Below are 21,741 nucleotides of genomic sequence, written 5' to 3'. Positions count from 1 at the left end.
TAGAGGAGGAGGAGGGGGGGCAGACTGTGGGGACGATAGAGGAGGAGGGGGGGGGGCAGACTGTGGGGACGATAGAGGAGGAGGGGGGGGGCAGACTGAGGGGACGATAGACTGAGGGGACGATAGAGGGAGGGGCAGACTGAGGGGACGATAGACTGAGGGGACGATAGACTGAGGGGACGATAGAGGGAGGGGGGCAGACTGAGGGGACGATAGAGGGAGGGGGGCAGACTGAGGGGACGATAGAGGGAGGGGGGGCAGACTGAGGGGGGGGCAGACTGAGGGGACGATAGAGGAGGGGGGGGGCAGACTGAGGGGACGATGGAGATGCGGGATGATGGACGGGGCAAATACGGCATACCAAGGGGATGATAGAGGGGTTGATGGAGGGGGTGACTTAGAGGATGATAGAGACTTGTGGTAATGATTCTAGATGCCTGGTACTGTCTCTGGTGTCCAGACCTTTGTGTTATTGGTGATACTTGTGTGGAGGACGGGCCGAGCTCTGACCATGACACCTGTAATTCTATGTTACAGAGGAGAAGAAGCAGATGGTGATGAATGTGGAGAAGCAGCTGGAGGAGGCCAAGGAGCTGGTGAGTACATAACAATGTGTCTGCAGCTCCATCAGTAATAATCTTTATTTATATATCGCCATCATATTCCATAGCGCTCTACAGATCATAGGAGACAAATACAAATATAATACTACATTACAGCGTACAAACAGTCATATGGAGTAATAGGAGTGAGGGCCCTGATCACAAGAGCTTACAGTCTATGAGGATGAGGGGTGACACAAGAGCTTACAGTCTATGAGGATGAGAGGTGACACAAGAGCTTACAGTCTATGAGGATGAGGGGGTGACACAAGAGCTTACAGTCTATGAGGATGAGGGGTGACACAAGAGCTTACAGTCTATGAGGAGGAGGGTGGGACACAAGAGCTTACAGTCTATGAGGATGAGGGGGTGACACAAGAGCTTACAGTCTATGAGGATGAGGGGGGACACGAGCTTACAGTCTATGAGGATGAGGGGGGACACGAGCTTACAGTCTATGAGGATGAGGGGGGGACACGAGCTTACAGTCTATGAGGATGAGGGGGTGACACACGAGCTTACAGTCTATGAGGATGAGGGGGTGACACAAGAGCTTACAGTCTATGAGGAGGAGGGTGGGACACAAGAGCTTACAGTCTATGAGGAGGAGGGTGGGACACAAGAGCTTACAGTCTATGAGGATGAGGGGGTGACACAAGAGCTTACAGTCTATGAGGATGAGGGGGGACACGAGCTTACAGTCTATGAGGATGAGGGGGTGACACAAGAGCTTACAGTCTATGAGGATGAGGGGGGACACGAGCTTACAGTCTATGAGGATGAAGGGGTGACATAAGAGCTTACAGTCTATGAGGATGAGGGGAGGCACAGGAGCTTACAGTCTATGAGGATGAGGGGGTGACACGTGAGGTATAACAGTTTGTACAAGGGTCTAGATATTCTTTATAAGGGAACAGAATAAAATAATGTAATAAATATGCTGCTGTATGAACCAGTCATCAGCTCCAGGAGCAGAGCGGGTACGACTTGGGGAGCGGGATGTCTCCCAGCGTGTTCTGTCGCTGCCTGTGATAAAGCTTTGCTACTGTAGGGAATTTCCACTTTCATAACTTACTGGATGTTGTAGGGCTAAATCCCAAGACTCTGCATTGCTGGTTTTCTTTGTCTCAGTCCCAGTCCACACCTACATTTGGGCTCTCTATTACACTCTCCCTTCACCTTCTGCTCCCCAGCGCATCTGTCTGCTGTGTATGGCCAGAGTAACCTCTTATCTGCCTGATACTGGGCATCGATAGGGTCAGGAGGTCCTTTGTGGTCATTTCATGACATTATATGCTAAATATTGGAATCTGTCCCTCAGACGGCTCCTCCATCCGTGAAATGTTCCTCATAAAGTGATATAGGGCTCGTTTTCCCCCGAATGTAAAAATGCAGTGTAGAGGTTGTCCTCTAGGAGGAGGGGCACTATGTAGTGTGCACTGTATTGGCTATCTGGGATTTACAGAGGCAGAGGCCTGCACCAGGGAAGATGAGCGATCGGATATGTCCAAGTGTCACTCCAATACTTAACCCCTTCCATGCTACACCCCGGCGCTCATCTTCTGTAGTGGATGCTGGGTGCGGGGGTTCTATGACTGCAGTCATCCGCCAGAGTTGTGATGCTTTTTTGTGCTCTTTGCTGAGTTGTCTCATACATTGAAGGTATTGATGAGGTAAGAGAATGCTGGGGTCTGTCACCCAACATCCCCGTGAATCTTCTAGAACATAGACTAAGGATACACTCAGACGGCTCTGCTCTTGGTGTAGTGGCCAGGCCAAGGTACTGCAGATCAGATCCATTCTCTTGAACAGAAGCTGATCTGTAATGAATCTCAGCAATGCCCACTGTATTTTCTGGTTGTGGGGGTTCCAAGTGGGAACTGTAAACTCTACGATGGGAGTTGTAGTTAAGGAATCTACCATCTTAGTCAAGCCTGATAATCCAGGGGCACTTACTCATAGATCCGGGAATTGTGACTGTGGGAATCTTCTTATATTTCTTACAGCCTCCTTCTTTCTAAAATAAATTTTTACAAATATGCTAATGAGTCTGAGAGACTATGGGGGTGTTCCCAGAGCCCGTTCGGGCCGTAGCTTCACAGGCTGTTACACTGCATTTCCGCAGCTCTTCCCCCATCCTCTGCCTGATCTAATCTCACTACAGCAGAGGAAGTTTCATCTCACAGTGGGAGGTTGAAGTGTTCCTTCACAGTGTAACGGCCTGTGAAGCTTTTGTAACACCCCCCCCCAAGACAATTTTAAAAGTTGGTTTTAGAAGAAAGGAGACCATGGATAGCATATGTAAGACGATTCCCACGGTGTCCCCTTTATCATGATGGATTTTGATGGTAGAATTTCTTTAACTATCACTGTGTAGTGGCTACTAAAAGAAGCTGCACAAATCTCTTCATCTTTAAATAATTGTTTCCATTTTTTGTCAAAAAATTGTCGCCTATCCTGTTCCAATGTAGTTTCATAACCAGGATCTTGGGTTCTGCTTGGCAGTGGTAAAGGGGTCCCATGGAGTCAGGATGAGGGGCAGAAATTCCTTCTAGTAAAATAACAACATGGCCCCCATCCAGGACAGCCTCTCCAGAAAACATCACAGAGTCCTAGACCATTCAGGAATCTGAAAGGACAGAGTTTGGACCTTGCCTGAATGGGAGATGTCCCTTGTTGGCTGGAGTGATTGACTTGGCATCTATGAGTGGGCACACACCGTTCTACCACTCCAGGAGCACAGCCGCATTGTGTGGGCAGCAGACATGTTTGACGCTAGGGTCAGGATCTTTCGCCTTTTGTCTGTGCACAGCTGCTATTCCTGCACTGATGTCACAGGTGTGTGGGTGTGACACCGACCCGATGTGTGCCGCCACCTGTGCCTCGCATGTCAGCATTAATACCACATAATACTGCCTACATGTAAGACATAGGAGGGCTAGCAGCAGGTCTTGGGTTCTGTCACACCCCGTTATTGGCAGGGGCCTAACTTGAGGGGGTGCAGAGGTTGAGGTCGCTCCAGGGCCCATGAGGCTTAGGGGCCCATAAGGTGTCACTTTCCCATATGAGAAGACTAGTACTATACACCATACATTATAGCTGGGAGCCTGGCACAGACTTTGCACTGGGGCCCATCACCTTCAAGTTTCGCCACGTCCCCTTATTTGGACAGGTTGGAAAGGTGCAAAAAAAAAAAAAAAAAAAGGTCTTGATAAAAGTAGTGAAAGTCATTTGCACAAGTGTGTCAATAAATTCTCTCCATTTTGCTTCAATTCACCAAATCTTTCAAGGTCTCTGTTTGCTGTCAGTGAATCAGGAGTTTATAGTGAATCCTGTCCTGACCCAATGCTTTGTTCTCACATCAAAGCGCTTGTCACAATAGCATCCAACCTAGGCAGTACCATGTGAGCTAAACATTCAGGCCTACAGACTGATACATTGTAGCAAACCCTCAGAACAGGAGACTGTGTTCTGCTGATGTGTTTATCTGACAGATGACCGGATACATTGGAGCAAACAAACAGCAGTGAGAAGTTTAAAGGAAATCTACCACCAGGATGAAGGATTGTAAACCAAGCACACTGACTTGCTGGTTGGTTCCCCCTCTGGCAGGATCTGCTCTTCTATTATCTTCTTATTCCCTGGTTTTTACTAAAAAAAGGCTTTTAAAATTATACAAACGAGCCTAAGGAGCTCCAGACTCTATAGGTGATAATGGAGCCTGGAGCCCCAAAGGCTAATTTGCATAATGTTTAATGCATTTTTTTGTTAAAAAGGAGGGCATAAGAACCTAAAAGAAGAGCAGATCCTGCCAGAGGGGGCACACACCAGTCTGTGTGCTGGGTTAACAATCCTTCATCCTGGTGGTAGATGTCCTTTTAAAGTGTATCTCAAGAATTTAGAAAATTAGTTCATCTTGTAGGTGTCTCCCATTATAAACCATGAATCAAAGGGGTGTTCCCATTTCAGGAAAATAAATGTTATTGTTATATAACGAAAAGTTATACAGTTTTCCAATATACTTTCTGTATCAATTCCTCATGGTTTTCTAGATCTCTGCTTGCTTTCTTTATTCAGGAAGCTTCATTGTTTATTGTCAGTTGACAGGGATCTGACCATGGTCACACAGGTGCACGACTCGTTATATCACACGGCTCTGATTAATCTCTATGACACTAACGAGTCATGTACCTGTGTGACCATGGTCAGATTTCTGTCCACTGGAAGTAAAGAATGAAGTTTCCTATAGAATGACAGCAAGCAGAGATCTGAAAACCCTGAGGAATTGCTACAGAAAGTATATTGGAAAACTGGATACATTTTCATCACACAAACAATAACATTTATTTGCTAAAATGGGAATATCCCTAGGCCCAGCTAAAGGCTAGAGACAATAGAGAAGTCATACAGTATATAATGTAATACATGGGGGGGCATATAGTATGGGACATACGGGGGGGTACATTGTATGGGACATATGGGGGGGGGGTACATTGTATGGGACATATGGGGGGGTACATTGTATGGGACATATGGGGGGGGGTACATTGTATGGGACATATGGGGGGGTACATTGTATGGGACATATGGGGGGGGTACATTGTATGGGACATATGGGGGGGGTACATTGTATGGGACATATGGGGGGGGGTACATTGTATGGGACATATGGGGGGGGGTACATTGTATGGGACATATGGGGGGGGTACATTGTATGGGACATATGGGGGGGGCACATTGTATGGGACATATGGGGGGGCACATTGTATGGGACATATGGGGGGGCACATTGTATGGGACATATGGGGGGGCACATTGTATGGGACATATGGGGGGGCACATTGTATGGGACATATGGGGGGGCACATTGTATGGGACATATGGGGGGGCACATTGTATGGGACATATGGGGGGGCACATTGTATGGGACATATGGGGGGGCACATTGTATGGGACATATGGGGGGCACATTGTATGGGACATATGGGGGGGGGCACATTGTATGGGACATATGGGGGGGGGGCACATTGTATGGGACATATGGGGGGGGTACATTGTATGGGACATATGGGGGGGGGTACATTGTATGGGACATATGGGGGGGGGTACATTGTATGGGACATATGGGGGGGGTACATTGTATGGGACATATGGGGGGGGTACATTGTATGGGACATATGGGGGGGCACATTGTATGGGACATATGGGGGGGGGGCACATTGTATGGGACATATGGGGGGGGTACATTGTATGGGACATATGGGGGGGGGTACATTGTATGGGACATATGGGGGGGGGGTACATTGTACGGGACATATGGAGGGGATATATAGTATGGGACATGTAGGCAGCTGCCGTAAAGCAGATCTCTTCTCACCTGACTATTTGTGTCTCGGCAGCTGGAGCAGATGGATCTAGAGGTTCGGGAGATCCCGGCTCAGAGCCGAGGGATGTACAGCAACCGCATGAGGAGCTACAAGCAGGAGATGGGGAAGCTGGAGACCGATTTTGTGAGTAAACACGTTACTTCCTGTTGTATCCTCCATTTATTTACATACATATTACTTCTATATTATTCTAAACCTCATTGTTATAATTCTATAGTCTTTTTATGAAAAGTAAATCGCTCCTCTATAGAATTGTTCGTCTCCATGGTTACAGACTACAAACCAACCCTATGTAGTCAGCTCCTACAGTCACGTGGTGTCCATTCCATGTGATTTTCTTGGAGCAGATTGCATGAACCATGGTCCCAGATACAAAATAGAATTGACCATTTCAGCGTTTTACATTATTTCTTTATTATATATGTATTATGTATATATTATTGTATGAAGACCTCTCTGAATAATAGGACTCCATTCCTGCGGCTCTATCAGGAGATACCACATTCCCTGAAAAGGGCAGGACTTTTACACGGACTGTCGGCTCAGTATAGCACAAGCTTGATATGGCTTTCCCCTGGCAGCGCTCCTGCAGAGCATCGCTAAGGGAACACTCTGCAGACATTCTAGTGCTTAGTGCTACCTAACACCTCAGGGCCAATCAGGTGGTGCAAACACAGCTTCACCCGGCGCCGTCCCTGTTATACGGAGGCTTGGTGGTGGCATGTCCACACACTGCCACTACAACCTATTAGCAGGTGCCACCGTCATTCCCAACGTCTCCACTGAGACCAGAGGTGATGACAGAGGTAAGTATTAGCTCCTCCTTATTTATACATCACCTGGGGCCAACACTGAATAATGTATCCACCCCGCATCATCCTTTTAAGATTACTTGTCCATGTTTAGGCGGCAGACACTTCAAAATTCCAGTAAATAGACAAAAGTGTAAAGATGTTTGTCGCCTCGTGTTTATAAATCCATATTTATTCAGTGTACACAAAGGATTACACAGAAGCTCCATCCAGGGAAAATAAATCCGCATGTAAGTCCTGCTACTACTACCATCCAGGGAAAATAAATCCGCATGTAAGTCCTGCTACTACTACCATCCAGGGAAAATAAATCCGCATGTAAGTCCTGCTACTACTACCAACATACACGGGGCTCATTACACAATACCTACCACTGGCTGCAGAGAGCACAGAGCACAGCAGTGTGAGGACACACCCCTTGTACACATGGAAAAGTTACAATCCCTGAATATTAATCCATATATCACAGTGCTGCTGCTACTAACAATATACACAAAGGTCTAATGACAAATCTCTCCAGGGAAAATACCTAACACGGGCTGCAGAGAACACAGCAGTGTGAGGAAACGCCTATAGTGCACTTGTATACGCTACAATCATGGAATATAAATCTTTATATCATAGTCCTGCAGCCACATACACAAATGTATGATTACACATCTCTCCAGGGACAATACATAACACTGGCTGCAGAGAGCACAGCAGTGTGAGGTCCGATAACACATCTCTCCAGGGACATTACATAACACTGGCTGCAGAGAGCACAGAGCACAGCAGTGTGAGGTCTGACTACACATCTCCTCAGGAACAATACCTACCACTAGCGTCAGAGAGGCCAGAGGACAGCAGTGTGAGGACACACCCCCAGTGTACTTAGAGAAGCTCCAATCCTAGAATATAAATTAAATTTTACAGGCCTGCTGCTCCTAACAACATACACAAAGCTCTGATTACATATTTCTCCAGGGACATTACCCAGCACTGGCTGCATAGATCATAGAGCACAGCAGTGTGAGGACATGCCCCCCTCTTCCCCAAAGAACTTGGGGAAGTTACCATCCTGGAATATAAATCCATATATCACAGTCCCACTGCTACTAACAACATACATAAAAAGATATGATTACACAACTCTCAAGGGACAATACATACCACTGGCTGCAGGGAGCACAGAGCACAGCAGTGTGAGGTCTGGTTACACATTTCACCAGGAACAATACGCAACACTGGCTGCAGTCTATGTGGCCACGCCTGCTGACAGATTCATTATGCTAAATGGCTTTAATGAATCTGTAATTTAGGTGCTTCTTCCCAGTCCTGCAATGATGGCTGCACTCAGTCACCAGCCTCAGTGGTCACCTATGTACAGCATGCCATGACTGCAGGAGCGGAGAGAAGGGATAATCAGGGACCACTGGAGCGGCCTGAGATTATACAGGCGAGAAAAGGGTTATTATGTTACCACATTCCCTTCCTGCTTTATGTGATTTTTCTTTCTAAATCCCTTTTAATACACAAGGGGTGAGGATTCAGCAGATTAACAATCCTGTAGGATTACTATGTAGAAGTATTGTTACAATGTTTATCTATTTAAGTAAATCTTACCATTCATTGTTACAGTGTATCTATGTAAGTAAATAGACCTCTTACATGATTACCATTTACTAAGATACATTTATCATAATCTCCATACAATGAATCTCTAATAGTAGATCTTATCGTTACCTTATTACTCTGTAGCTGTATAAGTTACTATTCTTACAATATACCTGTGTAAGTAAATGGTATTATACCTGTAATACTATGTATCTCTAATGGTAAATATTATTATATTGTTACAATGTATCTGTACAGAGGATAAGCAGCGTTGATGCTCCGAGCCGGCCTCTAGGTGGCACTGTTGGTGTTTTTTCTTGGGCTTTTTCTCCCCTTTTTTTGTATTTTTCATGTGCAGTATTATTATTTGGCTATGACTAAATATTACTGTCTGATGAATTATATATTTCTGGTGGGATTTGCATTCCTATATTGGCTGAAGACATGGTGTTGAATGTTTTATTAACCATCCCAATGCAACTGTCAGCCTATTAAAGAGATCCAGTGGACCCTGAGTAGGGGGATAAGCCAGAATACATCCAGATCGTCAAATTGTCTTCCCAGCTGTTTGTTGATGTGTTTTTTTTTTTTTCTTTCTTGATGCCGGTTTTTATTTTAGGCTTAAATCTGCAGCGATTTCTAAATGAGCGGCGTCAGATTAGGATTGTGGCATTTGGGAAGATGAAATGTCTCATTGTGAGCGGATTGGTGAACGCGTGTGATGGTAATGAATGGATTTCCCGGATTGTGTCCTGCTCTTCAGCGATAACGGTGTAATCTACGGCGTACGAGGTGCATGGAGACTCGGACCTCGCCAGTCACGTCACCCATGGGAATTACTTGTGGCCTAAATGACATTATAAGTTTAGTTTTTGCAATTAGACAAGAGCGCTTCTCAGGTTCTTATTTATATATTGATGATCTACCCATAAGATGGGTGACATATATAAAATTACTGGGGATCAGACAGAACGAAAAACCGCCCCATATTTCTACAAAATAAATTTGCTTGTATTCCATATGGGGCCAGTGAAACTACTGTGGGGCCAAAATGATCCCGTAGAGCAGGGGTCAGGAACCTTTTTGGTTGAGAGAGCCATGAACGCCACATATTTTAAAATGTTATTTTGTAAGAGCCGTACCATACGCACATGCCTCCCAGTAGAAAGGATTATTCCAGCACATGCCCCCAAGTAGACAGCTAGCCACAGCACACGCCCCCAAGTAGACAGCTAGCCACAGCACACGCCCCCAAGTAGACAGCTAGCCACAGCACACGCCCCCAAGTAGACAGCTAGCCACAGCACACGCCCCCAAGTAGACAGCTAGCCACAGCACACGCCCCCAAGTAGACAGCTAGCCACAGCACACGCCCCCAAGTAGACAGCTAGCCACAGCACACGCCCCCAAGTAGACAGCTAGCCACAGCACACGCCCCCAAGTAGACAGCTAGCCACAGCACACGCCCCCAAGTAGACAGCTAGCCACAGCACACGCCCCCAAGTAGACAGCTAGCCACAGCACACGCCCCCAAGTAGACAGCTAGCCACAGCACACGCTCCCAAGTAGACAGCTAGCCACAGCACACGCTCCCATTAGACAGCTAGCCACAGCACACGCTCCCATTAGACAGCTAGCCACAGCACACGCTCCCATTAGACAGCTAGCCACAGCACACGCTCCCATAAGACAGCTAGCCACAGCACACGCTCCCATTAGACAGCTAGCCACAGCACACGCTCCCATTAGACAGCTAGCCACAGCACACGCTCCCATTAGACAGCTAGCCACAGCACACGCTCCCATTAGACAGCTAGCCACAGCACACGCACACGCTCTTCTCTTTGACTCAGGCTTAGACGATGGCGGCAATGGCGCCTGGGTCGTACAAAGGACATAGGCAGTGGCAACATCGCTGTGTCCAGCGATCGGTCTAAGAGACACACAGCATCGCTATTTATTAAAGATCTGTCTGAGAGCCAGATGCAGCCAACATAAGAGCCATATCTGGCTCCCGAGCCATAGGTTCCCTACCCCTGCCGTAGAGGGTTAATACAGGAGCACAAAATATTGCATTGGAGCAAGAGGGTGGAGGTTGGTGGTGGTGGTGGAGGGCATCCGAAAGCCCAGGAATCGGTCTGCAGCGGTCAGTTAGGTGTCACAGTATCTCACCAAGCACAGTGCCATACATTATATAGTGGCTGTCTTTGGTATTGCAGCTCTCTTTAATCGGAGTTAGCTATTAGCAGGCCATGTGATTGACGCATATGATGTCAGAGGCCTGTAAACGAGAGGTGGCTCTTACTTTTTAGGGGGTGTACCAGATATGAGACCCCTGCCCCTCATATGCTGTTTGGAGAGAAAGGGGATAAATTAGAGCAAAATTCTAAACATTCCTTTAATCCAAATTTTCTAATAAAGTTACATGAAGACAGATTTTCTATACATGATGTCCCTTAAACATAATATTTATAAAAGGAAATCTTAGTTTAAGTTTAAAAAAAAAAAGGGAATAAAAATCAAAATTTATTCCACGAGAAGGAAAAATGTTCCAATATTATAGGGTTACAGTAATAATTATTCTGGATTTTACTTTCCTTATGTGTCTCAAACCCTAAGTAATTGATTTTCTTGGCGCTAGATGAGGCAGCGGTGCAGCTGCCAGTTATGGAATCGTTTAGATCTATCTATCTCAGTCTCCGGGTTAGGTTCTTTAGGTTTGTTCTTAAGTTGAATTTGTATGTAAGTCGGAATTGTATATTTTAGAATGGTAACTCGAGTGTTCTTAAGTGGGGGACCGCCTGTATGTGTGTTTATATATTTTATATATTATGTATATATTTTAGGTAAAATCTGAGTAAATTGTGCAGGATGGGGGTAAGTGACATTGATGGCAGGAGAGAGGGATATGGAGCGCGGCTGACAGGCCGGGAGTAATAAGGACGGGGAAGCCTGTGTCCATGTTTGGTGGCGCCGTTGAGGCGGTGACATGTGATTGTCACTTCTCACTATTAGCTCGGCCTCATAAATGAAACATCTTGTATTCAGGGCTGATGAAAGGCGATAACATGGAGTGACAGAGCCGGAGAGGGGCTCGTACATGCACTCAGAACAAGTGACTGAGCAAATTGAGGTGTCAGTCTAAGGAGAGCGATCACACATGCAGACCGTGGGCATGATAGCGGAGCTGTGTTATAGCACCCCCTCCTGCTGCCCCCCCACCAGTGGGTTATCCTCTTCTCTGGTCAGGGCCTCTGTCATCCCACGTGTAGCAAGGACTGGGCGAGCCTTATCAGTTTACGAACATGAATCCTAAACATAATTGCGGACTTCGAATATCCCTTTTAGTGTTCCGGATCACCCCTTTAATGGTGCAGTCAAGTTCAGGAGATGTAATGTTGTAGATGGATATGTAAATATTTTGGCAAAGAATTATCAAGACTGAGGGTTTGTTATATTGTATCAGTCTGGGTAGTTCTGATTTCAAATTCTGATCTCCTGACACATGAAGGAGAATGCAAGAACCTTCTAAGTATAAAGTTAGTCCAGAAATCTCACCGCCAGGGGAAAATGCAACCTGTCATAGAACATGTATGCGCCTATGGAGTAGTTCAGAGCACAGCAGTGTGAGGATATGCCCCCGTTGCACTACAATCCTGGAATATAAATCTGTACATCACAGTCCTGCTGCTACAAACAACAAACACAAAGGTCTGATTACACATCTCTCCGGGGACAATACCTAACACTGTCTGCATGGAACATAGCAGTGTTAGGATACACCCGCAGTGCACTTGGATTCCAGCTACAATCCTGGAATATCTCACATATCTCACAGTCCTGCTGATACTAGCAACATGAACAGAGGTCTGATTTCATATTTCTCGAAAAAACGTACCACTGCCTGCTGAAGGCACAGAGCACAGCAGTGTGAGGACACCCCCCCCCCCCCCAGTGTATTTGGATAAGCTACAATACAAGGATATAAATCCATATTTCACAGTTCTGCTGCTACTAACAAAATACATTGTGATCTCATTACAAATCTCCATTATCTGTTTCCTTCCCATTATTGTGTTGGGGGTTTATTCTGCAGATCTTATGTCTGTATGTCTGGGGGCGCACTGACATACAGGGGTCTTATTAATTTTTGGGGTGGGCGCTGTCGTGCGTCCAGGTAATTACTCCCTAACAGGTGAGCGCATCTTAATCCACCAGAAAAGAGCAGCTTCTACTTTATTAAAATCTCAATTATCGGAGAATTCCCATTCCGGCGACGGCTGCGCAATGTTTCCCCCCGAGGTGGATTTTTACAAGATTCTTTTTTCTGTATTTTTTTTTCTTTCCCCTTTTCCCATCTCGATGCCGGGCTCCCAGTAGAGGGATTATGTGATTACGGAGCGGCGGTAATTTTTAATTGTATTCTTTCATGGTAATTTAGTCGCTTAACCCCTGTAAGACTCGTAATCTCCAAAACTTCTCTCCCGCCAGCAAGAAGACGGATATAAAGTGGGACTCCGCAGCCAGAAATCTCCATGTTAACTTCTGCTCCGTCAACACTTTTCTTTTTGTCTTGTTCTCTCATCGGCGGACAGGCTGAACATATGGCGAGGAATCTGGCGCGGCGGTGGCGACTCCCCTTTAAAAGTTTTTCTATACGCTGAGAAAAATCCAGCTAATGACCCAAATCCGGCGCGTTTAGTTGTATTAGAATAAGGCGCTGTATAAGCACTGTCATTAATGATAAGCTCATTTCGGTAATGGGACTGTAGCCTCGGAGCGCGGGGCCCCCTGGGAGATGTGCTTTTTTTTTTTTAACCTGGTATTGTTCTGGCGTAGATCCTTGATTGGCCTAGAAATAGCAATCAGCCGGGTAGCCGGATGACATGCCTCTTAGCGATCCCTTTTATCTCCGAGATGAGTATCAACATTGTATGCTTCCTAATGGAAGTGTAATTTAATGAAATCTATTGGGTAAACATACTTCAGATGTTCAAAGGAGGTGACAAAATTTTTGCTGGCAGCCAGGACCTGGCTGGTTTCCAGCTTGCCTCTAGCTGTATGCATATAGCATTGAGCGAGCCGCTTTAAATAGGAACACAGAGGATTGTTTTCATTGTTTTCTCCCCATTACCTTCCCATGAATTTCACATTTTTCCCTGTTTTGCTCCAGTATTACGGCTCTTGTCCTCTGACATCTCACCTGCAAAATGTATCACACATCTCCCCACCGCTACATAGAGCGAGAGCAGATGCTGCCTGATAATACGGACTAGTGGAATGTTACCGCTATCATATGTATACACTGTATAGATATATGTGTACCCTGCCCCTATAACATGTATCACACATCTCCCCACCGCTACATAGAGCGAGAGCAGATGCTGCATGATAATACGGACTAGTGGAATGTTACCGCCATCATATGTATACACTGTATAGATATATATATATGTGTGTACCCTGCCCCTATAACATGTATCACGCATCTCCCCACCGCTACATAGAGCGAGAGCAGATGCTGCCTGATAATACGGACTAGTGGAATGTTACCGCTATCATATGTATACACTGTATAGATATATATATGTACCCTGCCCCTATAACATGTATCACACATCTCCCCACCGCTACATAGAGCGAGAGCAGATGCTGCATGATAATACGGACTAGTGGAATGTTACCGCCATCATATGTATACACTGTATAGATATATATATATGTGTGTACCCTGCCCCTATAACATGTATCACGCATCTCCCCACCGCTACATAGAGCGAGAGCAGATGCTGCCTGATAATACGGACTAGTGGAATGTTACCGCTATCATATGTATACACTGTATAGATATATATATATATATATATATATATACCCTGCTCCTATAACATGTATCACACATCTCCCCACCGCTACATAGAGCGAGAGCAGATGCTGCCTGATAATACGGACTAGTGGAATGTTACTGCTATCATATGTATACACTGTATAGATATATATATATATATATGTATCCTGCCCCTATAACATGTATCACACATCTCCCCACCGCTACATAGAGCGAGAGCGGATGCTGCCTGATACTGGCTAGTGGAATGTTACCGCCATCATATGTATATAATGTATAGATATATATATATATGTACCCTGCCCCTATAACATGTATCACACATCTCCCCACCGCTACATAGAGCGAGAGCAGATGCTGCCTGATAATACGGACTAGTGGAATGTTACCGCCATCATATGTATATAATGTATAGATATATATATATATATGTACCCTGCCCCTATAACATGTATCACACATCTCCCCACCGCTACATAGAGCGAGAGCAGATGCTGCCTGATACTGACTAGTGGAATGTTACCGCCATCATAGGTATACACTGTATAGATATATATATATATGTACCCTGCTCCTATAACATGTATCGTGCACATCTCCCCACCGCTACATAGAGCGAGAGCAGATGCTGCCTGATAATACGGACTAGTGGAATGTTACCGCCATCATATGTATACACTGTATAGATATATATATATGTGTACCCTGCCCCTATAACATGTATCACAAATCTCCCCACCGCTACATAGAGCGAGAGCAGATGCTGCCTGATAATACGGACTAGTGGAATGTTACTGCTATCATATGTATACACTGTATAGATATATATATATATGTGTGTACCCTGCCCCTATAACATGTATCATACATCTCCCCACCGCTACATAGAGCGAGAGCAGATGCTGCCTGATAATACGGACTAGTGGAATGTTACCGCTATCATATGTATACACTGTATAGATATATATATATATATATATATATGTGTACCCTGCCCCTATAACATGTATCACAAATCTCCCCACCGCTACATAGAGCGAGAGCAGATGCTGCCTGATAATACGGACTAGTGGAATGTTACTGCTATCATATGTATACACTGTATAGATATATATATATATATACCCTGCTCCTATAACATGTATCACACATCTCCCCAGCGCTACATAGAGCGAGAGCAGATGCTGCCTGATAATACGGACTAGTGGAATGTTACCGCTATCATATGTATCCACTGTAGAGATAAATATATATATATATGTGTACCCTGCCCCTATAACATGTATCACGCATCTCCCCACCGCTACATAGAGCGAGAGCAGATGCTGCCTGATAATACGGACTAGTGGAAGGTTACCGCCATCATATGTATATAATGTATAGATATATGTACCCTGCTCCTATAACATGTATCATACATCTCCCCACCGCTACATAGAGCGAGAGCAGATGCTGCCTGATAATACGGACTAGTGGAATGTTACCGCTATCATATGTATCCACTGTAGAGATAAATATATATATATATGTGTACCCTGCCCCTATAACATGTATCACGCATCTCCCCACCGCTACATAGAGCGAGAGCAGATGCTGCCTGATAATACGGACTAGTGGAAGGTTACCGCCATCATATGTATATAATGTATAGATATATGTACCCTGCTCCTATAACATGTATCATACATCTCCCCACCGCTACATAGAGCGAGAGCAGATGCTGCCTGATAATACGGACTAGTGGAATGTTACCGCTATCATATGTATACACTGTATAGATATATATATATACCCTGCCCCTATAACATGTATCACACATCTCCCCACCGCTACATAGAGCGAGAGCAGATGCTGCCTGATACTGACTAGTGGAAGGTACCGCCATCATCCTGCTCATGCAAATTACATTGCAAATCAACTGCTCTGCTGCTGGTAATGGAGAAAGAGAAGATGTAGAGAGACCTGAGATGTTGTTTCTTCAAATTCCTTCGAGGAGTATCCTCACACTGCTGTGCTCTCTGCTGCCAGTGATGGTATTTTCCCAGGAGAGATGTGTAATCAGACATTTGGGCATGTTGTTAGTAGCAGCAGGACTGTGATATATGAATATACAGTGGGTATGGAAAGTATTCTCCTTTAAAATTTTCACTCTTTGTTTTATTACAGCCAATTGGTATCATCTTTTTTTTTTTTTTTTTTTTTTGCTTATTATAAATCAGATCATTTTAATTAGTCGGAAAACATTCAAACTGTTTTTCTTTGTAAGAAACATCATTACACACATACAGATACACTTCTGGTATATACTGTAGAGACTTAAAAAAAAAAAAAAAAAAAAAAAAGCCGTACACGAGATCCGGATACAGCCGGAGAACAAAGAAGAGAACATTACTCTCACACTGGATGTCAGTACACATGAGAATCATGAGGTCTAAGGCACTGCCCAAGGAGCTCAGAGACAGAATTTTGGAAAGCCACGGATCTGGCCAAGGCTACAAAAGAATTTCTGCAGCAATCAAGGTTTCTAAGAGCACAGTGGCCTCCATAATCCTTATTTGGAAGCAGTTTGGTATGACCACAACTCATGCTTGACCTGGCTGTCCAGGTAGACTAAGCAATTGTGGGAGAAGGTAAAGGTAAAGAAGAACCCCAAGATCACTGTGGTTGAGCTCCAGAGATGCAGAAGGGAGATGGGAGTCACCTATCACTGCAGCCTCCATCAGTTGGGGCTTATGGCAGAGTCTGGAAGCTTCTCCTCCGTGCAAGACATATGTAAGCTGCATACAGTGTGCAAAACACATGGAGGATCCTGGACTGTGAGGAATAAGATTCTCTGAACTTTTCGGTGTTAATTCTAAGCGGTGGAGAAAACCAAGTGCCACTCATCACCGGCCAAATACAATCCCAGCAGTGACACATGGGGGGCAGCATCATTCTATGGGGGCAGGGACTGGACCACTGGGTGTAATGGAAGGAAAGATGAATGTGACCAAGCACAGAGATATCCTGGAGAAAAACCTCTTCCAGATGCTTTGGACCTCAGACTGGGCCGAACCTTCCAACAAGACCATGACCCTAAGCACATGGCAAAAATAACAAAGCAATAATCAAAACATCTCTGTGACCCTTCCTGAGCGGCCCAACCAGAGCCCAGACCTAAACCCAATCTCTGGAGAGACCTGAAAATGGCCTCCGCCAACATTCACCATCCAACCTGAGGGACCTGGAGAGGATCTGCAAGGAAGAGGCAGAGGTGCTGCACAGGACACTCATTTACCCCAGCTGTCCCATGTTGTCAGTATTGTGGTAACGCATTATCCTCCGTTACTGGTTACAAGAGGAAGAACTCGCACTACATTATGTTCTAGAACCGGTCAAGGCCGTAATGATCCTAGAACGCAATGAAACATCGAAATTAGAGCCTACAAGCTAAAAAATGGAGACAATGGATAAGCCACTTCCTTATGACACAAGGGATAGAACATGTAATACATCCCTTTACACGGACTGAATAGTATCTGCAGGAAAATCTATGAGGTGCCCTGGGCCCTCTGCGATTACCTTAGATGCGACCCTATATAACTGCCCCCCGTGGGATTGTACTCAATGACCAGACCTGTGTATAGATAATTGTTTTACGTGACTTCGCGTAATAGTGAATGTGCGCCGTGTCATACCTTGTCTATGCGCCATTTACACGCTGCACAGGGGGAGGGATTTAGTGCTCGCTTTCCTGCATTCATGTTTGTATCTCTGTTGTGGTGCATAAGTAAAAAAAAAACTGAGGACACATATTGGGGGCGTATCCTCACACTGTTGTGCTCTGTGTTCTCTGCAAACAGTAATAAATACACACCCAGTTTGCACAATTGTTCATGAGTTTATGAGGATATAGTAAAGGGCTATTAAGTTAAAACCCAGTTCACAAGGAGGGAATGATGGGACTGATATCAGCCCCTTCTTGGGCCAGGACTTATTTCTCAGATAACTGGAATCTCTGACCGGGCCGGATTTTCTACACATTATATGGTTTTCCCCCTAGGATAACATCATTTTGGAGGGATATCTATGAGCATAGCTTTACAGTTATTGGGATCTGCCTAAATCCTACCGTTCAGCACCCAATTTTAAGACTGTTGGATATTTATTAAAAACTTAATAACGATATATTTGTATTAAAAAAATACTAACCCTAGAGAGAAGTTCTGCTGTGCTCTGTGTTCTCTGCAGCTAGTGTTCTGTATTGTCCCTGCACTGTTGTGTTCTGTCATCTTGTACATAGGAGCAGTGTTATAGTAGTTATATTCTTGTACATAGGAGCAGTGTTATAGTAGTTATATTCTTGTACATAGGGGGCAGTATTATAGTAGTTATATTCCTGTACATAGGGGGCAGTATTATAGTAGTTATATTCTTGTACATAGGGGGCAGTATTATAGTAGTTATATTCCTGTACATAGGGGAGCAGTATTATACTAGTTATATTCTTGTACATAGGGGACAGTATTATAGTAGTTATATTCTTGTACATAGGGGGCAGTATTATAGTAGTTATATTCTTGTACATAGGGGGCAGTATTATAGTAGTTATATTCCTGTACATAGGGGGCAGTATTATACTAGTTATATTCTTGTACATAGGGGGCAGTATTATAGTAGTTATATTCTTGTACATAGGGGGCAGTATTATAGTAGTTATGTTCTTGTACATGGGGGGCAGTATTATAGTAGTTATATTCTTGTACATAGGGTGCAGTATTATAGTAGTTATGTTCTTGTACATGGGGGGCAGTATTATAGTAGTTATATTCTTGTATATAGGGGGCAGTATTATAGTAGTTATGTTCTTGTACATAGGGGACAGTATTATGGTAGTTATATTCTTGTATATAGGGGGCAGTATTATAGTAGTTAGATTCCTGTACATAGTGGACAGTATTATGATAGTTATATTCTTTTACATAGGGGGCAGTATTATAGTAGTTATGGTCTTGTACATAGGGGGCAGTATTATAGTAGTTATGTTCTTGTACATGGGGGGCAGTATTATAGTAGTTATGTTCTTGTACATGGGGGGCAGTATTATAGTAGTTATGTTCTTGTACATGGGGGGCAGTATTATAGTAGTTATATTCTTGTACATAGGGGACAGTATTATAGTAGTTATATTCTTGTACATAGGGGGCAGTATTATAGTAGTTATATTCCTGTACATAGGGGGCAGTATTATAGTAGTTATATTCTTGTACATAGGGGGCAGTATTATAGTAGTTATATTCTTGTACATAGGGGGCAGTATTATAGTAGTTATATTCTTGTACATAGGGGGCAGTATTATAGTAGTTATATTCTTGTACATAGGGGGCAGTATTATAGTAGTTATATTCTTGTACATAGGGGGCAGTATTATAGTAGTTATATTCTTGTACATAGGGGGCAGTATTATAGTAGTTATATTCTTGTACATAGGGGACAGTATTATAGTAGTTATATTCTTGTACATGGGGGGCAGTATTATAGTAGTTATATTCCTGTACATAGGGGGCAGTATTATAGTAGTTATATTCTTGTACATAGGGGGCAGTATTATAGTAGTTATATTCTTGTACATAGGGGGCAGTATTATAGTAGTTATATTCTTGTACATAGGGGGCAGTATTATAGTAGTTATATTCTTGTACATAGGGGGCAGTATTATAGTAGTTATATTCTTGTACATAGGGGGCAGTATTATAGTAGTTATATTCTTGTACATAGGGGGCAGTATTATAGTAGTTATATTCTTGTACATAGGGGACAGTATTATAGTAGTTATATTCTTGTACATGGGGGGCAGTATTATAGTAGTTATATTCCTGTACATAGGGGGCAGTATTATAGTAGTTATATTCTTGTACATAGGGGGCAGTATTATAGTAGTTATATTCCTGTACATAGGGGGCAGTATTATAGTAGTTATATTCTTGTACATAGGGGGCAGTATTATAGTAGTTATATTCTTGTACATAGGGAGCAGTATTATAGTAGTTATATTCTTGTACATAGGGAGCAGTATTATAGTAGTTTTACTCCTGTACATAGGGGGCAGTATTATAGTAGTTATATTCTTGTACATAGGGGGCAGTATTATAGTAGTTATATTCCTGTACATAGGGGGCAGTATTATAGTAGTTATATTCTTGTACATAGGGGGCAGTATAGTAGTTATATTCCTGTACATAGGGGGCAGTATTATGGCAGTTATATTCTTGTACATAGGGGCAGTATTATAGTAGATTATGAATATTATAAGATTTCACATAAAAGGGGGACTTTTCTTCCCTACATGAGGGGCAGGTAGTGTAATGGTGTAAATCTGGTGCCGGTTCCTCCTGAGTGTTGCTCTCCTCTTTAGATGTATAATCTCTCCCATCCGCTCCTTCCTCTACCTCCCGCTCTGCGGCTCTGACCTTTGCTGTGCGGGGGCCTCATCCTCATCTGGACTTGTTAGTGATTACAAAACGCCACAATTTGTCTCCCAATGAAACTTTCAAACATAATGTGAATAAATTGCATGTCACACGCTAAATAAATCATGTGCTGTACACAAAGGCTGCGGGGGGAGAGGTCATCGGTGCCGGTTTCGCCCGCACGGGGAAACCATTTTATTCTGCGTCTATGAAGCAATTACCTCTCTGCTATGCAAAGTTCAGTGGAATTCATCTGCATATTAACCGGGCGGCCCGTGCCATGTTCGCTGCACCCGGCCCGCCACCGCTGACCTTCCCGTGCCGCACAACCATTCATTATACTACAGAAAATTCAGGAACCTCCATGCGGATCTAAAGAGGAGGCTACAAGAAGATGGATGACTGTCTTATTACCCTAACAGGACGCCCGCGGGGCGAGCGCAGAATAAATCTCAATACGAAATGCTCAGTTACGATAACCTAACCAGATCATATCTACACGGCGGTAATAGAAGCGCATGTCAGCGACTCTTCTAGGATTCCGGCAGATTACAGAACAGAAGAGGACGAGATAAAATAATTCACCCCAAATTTCCCACTTTGTGACCTTGTCTGTCATCAGATAAGATGAACCTCTGCAGTTTTATTTTCACATTTCTCCTCGTGAATTGTGGACTAAATCTACCTCCTTGTGTCACCTCTCTGTTCCATTTCCTAGTTATATCTTAACCTGGAAAAGCTGGGTGATAACTGGATCTAAACTTCGATAACCTGTCAGATGTGACACCACAGACTACAGCCAGTGTTATGTATTGTCCCTGGAGAGATGTGTAATCAGACCTCACACTGCTGTGCTCTGTGCTCTCTGCAGCCAGTGTCCGTTATTGTCCCTAGAAAGAGGTGTAGTCAGGACTTTGTATGTTGTTCGTAGCAGCAGGACTGTAACATATGGATTTATATTCTGGAATTGGAGTTTCTCCACATGCACTGAGGGCATGTCCTCACCCTGTTGTGCTCTGTACTCTCTGCATTTAACTGCTTTACAAC

The 21,741-nt window shown here is 44.2% G+C and overlaps 1 protein-coding gene across 4 annotated transcripts in view; it reads left to right on the top strand.

Annotated features, from left to right (window-relative positions):
* VTI1A (vesicle transport through interaction with t-SNAREs 1A) overlaps positions 1 to 21,741 on the top strand; it is a 226,960-nt gene that overhangs the window by 803 nt on the left and 204,416 nt on the right. For all 4 annotated transcript variants that reach the window (XM_072129290.1, XM_072129288.1, XM_072129289.1 and 1 more), the window contains exons 2-3: positions 538 to 596; positions 6,002 to 6,112. In XM_072129290.1, the coding sequence (XP_071985391.1) occupies positions 538 to 596; positions 6,002 to 6,112 (170 nt within the window). The remainder of the gene's footprint in view (positions 1 to 537; positions 597 to 6,001; positions 6,113 to 21,741) is intronic.

The sequence above is a fragment of the Engystomops pustulosus genome, chromosome 11 (genome assembly GCF_040894005.1).
Source record: "Engystomops pustulosus chromosome 11, aEngPut4.maternal, whole genome shotgun sequence".
NCBI lineage: Eukaryota > Metazoa > Chordata > Amphibia > Anura > Leptodactylidae > Engystomops > Engystomops pustulosus.
The sequence above is the reverse complement of the archived record's forward strand: the minus strand, read 5'-3'. Positions and strand labels throughout refer to the sequence as shown.